Source organism: Emiliania huxleyi (assembly GCF_000372725.1).
Source record: "Emiliania huxleyi CCMP1516 unplaced genomic scaffold EMIHUscaffold_382, whole genome shotgun sequence".
NCBI lineage: Eukaryota > Haptophyta > Isochrysidales > Noelaerhabdaceae > Emiliania > Emiliania huxleyi.
The window spans coordinates 1-2448 of record NW_005199103.1 but is presented as its reverse complement, the minus strand read 5'-3'; the positions used below and the strand labels follow the sequence as shown (position 1 = coordinate 2448).

The 2448-nt window shown below is 69.5% G+C and overlaps 1 protein-coding gene across 1 annotated transcript; it reads left to right on the top strand.

The window, feature by feature from the left end:
* Nucleotides 1-1449: 1449 nt before the first annotated feature.
* Nucleotides 1450-2425, top strand: EMIHUDRAFT_243233 (hypothetical protein; the record flags this gene model as incomplete). Its single annotated transcript, XM_005771492.1, has 2 exons — nt 1450-1848; nt 1925-2425. The coding sequence occupies 2 exons, from the start codon at nt 1450-1452 to the stop codon at nt 2423-2425; spliced, it is 900 nt and encodes a 299-aa protein (XP_005771549.1).
* Between the last annotated feature and the right edge of the window lie 23 nt (nt 2426-2448).

The following is a 2448-nucleotide window of genomic DNA, read 5'->3' as shown; positions in this document are numbered from 1 at the left end:
CCTCCTCGTCGAGGCGATGGGGCGGCTGATCGTGCTGGGCGAGCCGCCGCCGCCGATGCCGGACGGCCGCAACGCGAGGAGAGCAGCTCCTCTACCGGGCGTGGCCGCGGTTTGCGAGTCGCGCACGGGCCGGGCAGACGCTGGGCACCATACAGAACGCGGGGCTGAAGCTGCTCGTGGCAGCCCCGACCTGGTGCTGGCAGACGGCGCCGGCTGGGAGGCCGGCGGCGGCTGTGAGGGCGGCGGCGGCTGGGAGGACGGCGGCGGCTGGGAGGGCGGCGGCGGCTGGGAGGGCGGCGGCGGCTGGGAGGGCGGCGGCGGCGAAGGTTGTGACGTTTGTGGTCCTGCCGACGTTGGCGACGACGGCGGCGGCGGTGGTGGCGGTGGTGGCGAGAGAGAAGGAGGCGGCAGTGGCGGTGGCGGTGGCGTCTGCGGCAAACGGCGGGGCGGGGCGGCCGGCGCGGGGCTCGACAGCGTTCTCTCCCAGCGCCGCGTCCTTGAGGAGGAGGGAGAGGTCCCTTCTCCCGACACGAGCCGGGCGAAGCAGCGGCGAGGTGCTGCAGCGGAGCCCCGCCCGGAGGCGGCTGAGGCGCACCCGCCCTCGCCTCCACCGGCGGGACCGACGCCAGGCGGGGCCCCGGCCGAGGGGGCGGTTCCCGCGGCCGGCCCGCCCGCCCGCCCGCTCGCCGGCCTCGCAGCGCCACGCCGCTTCCGGTCGGCCGACGCCGTCCGAAGGCGGCGGTCGGCCAAGACATCCTTGCCGCCCGGCCGGCGCCTGCGCCTCGCGGGGCCGCCGCTCCGCGTGCCGCCGCCCTTCTTTGCGTGAAGTGCTCGCGGGTCCCCACGTCCACGTGGTGCCCCAGTGCCCCGACTCTCGAGAACGCCGATCCAGCGACTGTTTCATGTGCATACGAGAATGGGCGCCGCCTGCACCTCGTCACGACTCACGTGCGTTGTGAGTTCGGTGAGACGTGACTGGCGCAGTGAGACTCATACATTGGATCTAGATTCAGTCCTGCTTACTTCTAGATCTACGGCTCTATATACAGATCTAGACAAAAAACAAGTGCGCTCTCGCCGACGACTAACTAAAAATTAAAGGGGCGGAGGTGACCTTGGAGTCCCATTTCGCATTTCCTTTGCCATATTAGTAGAGGTGCAGCTCCCACCTTCGCCACCTGCTCGCCACCCTCAAAACAAATCTCTCTCCACCCTCCGCACCAACCAGCGCGCGCAGCGCAGGCAGGCCGTAGCGGGTCGCGTCCAGTCCTCAGTCATTATACGACCGCGCACATCCATGGCCGGGGAGCTATATGAAGCGCACCCAGCGGGCCGGACGATTGTGGTATCGGGCTACGTCGTAAACTTGAAGTCTTTCTCTTTCTCGGCGCCTCGCCTGGAGACCTAAAAGCACGGCCTCAAAGTGCTCTCGTTGTCCCGGACACAACAATGCCCGCAAAGCCGCCTGTGCCACGCCGCAGTGCCAGTTCCAATGACCTCTCCCCCACCTCGGTGTGCGACAACAACCTCCGCCTCAGGAAAGAGGACACAGCGACGAGGCTTGCGACCCTCGCGACCCTGCGGCTGAGCGCCACCACCGTGTACGACCCAGCCACAAACGAGCCGCTGCTGCGAGACCTCTGGCGTCTGAGCTTTGGCAAGGACGACTTTCTGGCGTGCTCACCTCGGTGGCGCCTGCTCGGCTTTCAAGGTGACGATCCAACGACCGATTTCCGAGGGCCTGGCCTGATGGGGCTCGAGCACCTCCTCGACCTCGTTAAGTCGGGCATGGCACCACTCGCGACCACGGGCTTTCCCGTCGCGGTGGCCTCGATCAACGCGACGGGCGTGCTCCAGGCGTGCCACAATCCCAACCTCCGTACCACAGCTCCGCCCAACCCCAGGCCGCTCCACCCCAACACAGGCGTACTTCGACCTCAACCCCAACCTGCGAGCGGGCTCTCGCCGCGTCGCTACACCGCGCACGCAGCAAGACTTGCTCTCTCGCGGCGGGCTCGCGCCGCTGCAGGCGCTGCAGGCGGAACTCGTCCTGCACATGGCGCGCCTCTGGTCCACGCTGCGGCGGCCGACGCCGATGGACTTTCCAAGCGTGCTGGAGCGGGCGGCGGCCGACCTGCATGCGGTGCTCGATGCGCCGTCGGCGTCCTCGCACGCCTCCTCCGCCAGCGGCGCCGCCGCCGGATGCGACTCGAGGGTCGACTCCTTCGTCCGCCCGCCCCTCGCGCCGCGGGTGCGCGAAGGCCTCGCTGCCTTGCACGGCACGCGGCCCGAGGCGGCGGGCGACTCTGACGACGAGATGCCCGACCTGTCGATGCTGTGCTTGCCGGCAGACAGCCGCGGCTCCCAAGAGGGCCCGACGCCACACGTGGGCGGCCGCACCACACGCCGCCACCCGCGCGCATAGGCCGCCAAGCGCAACGCGCCCCT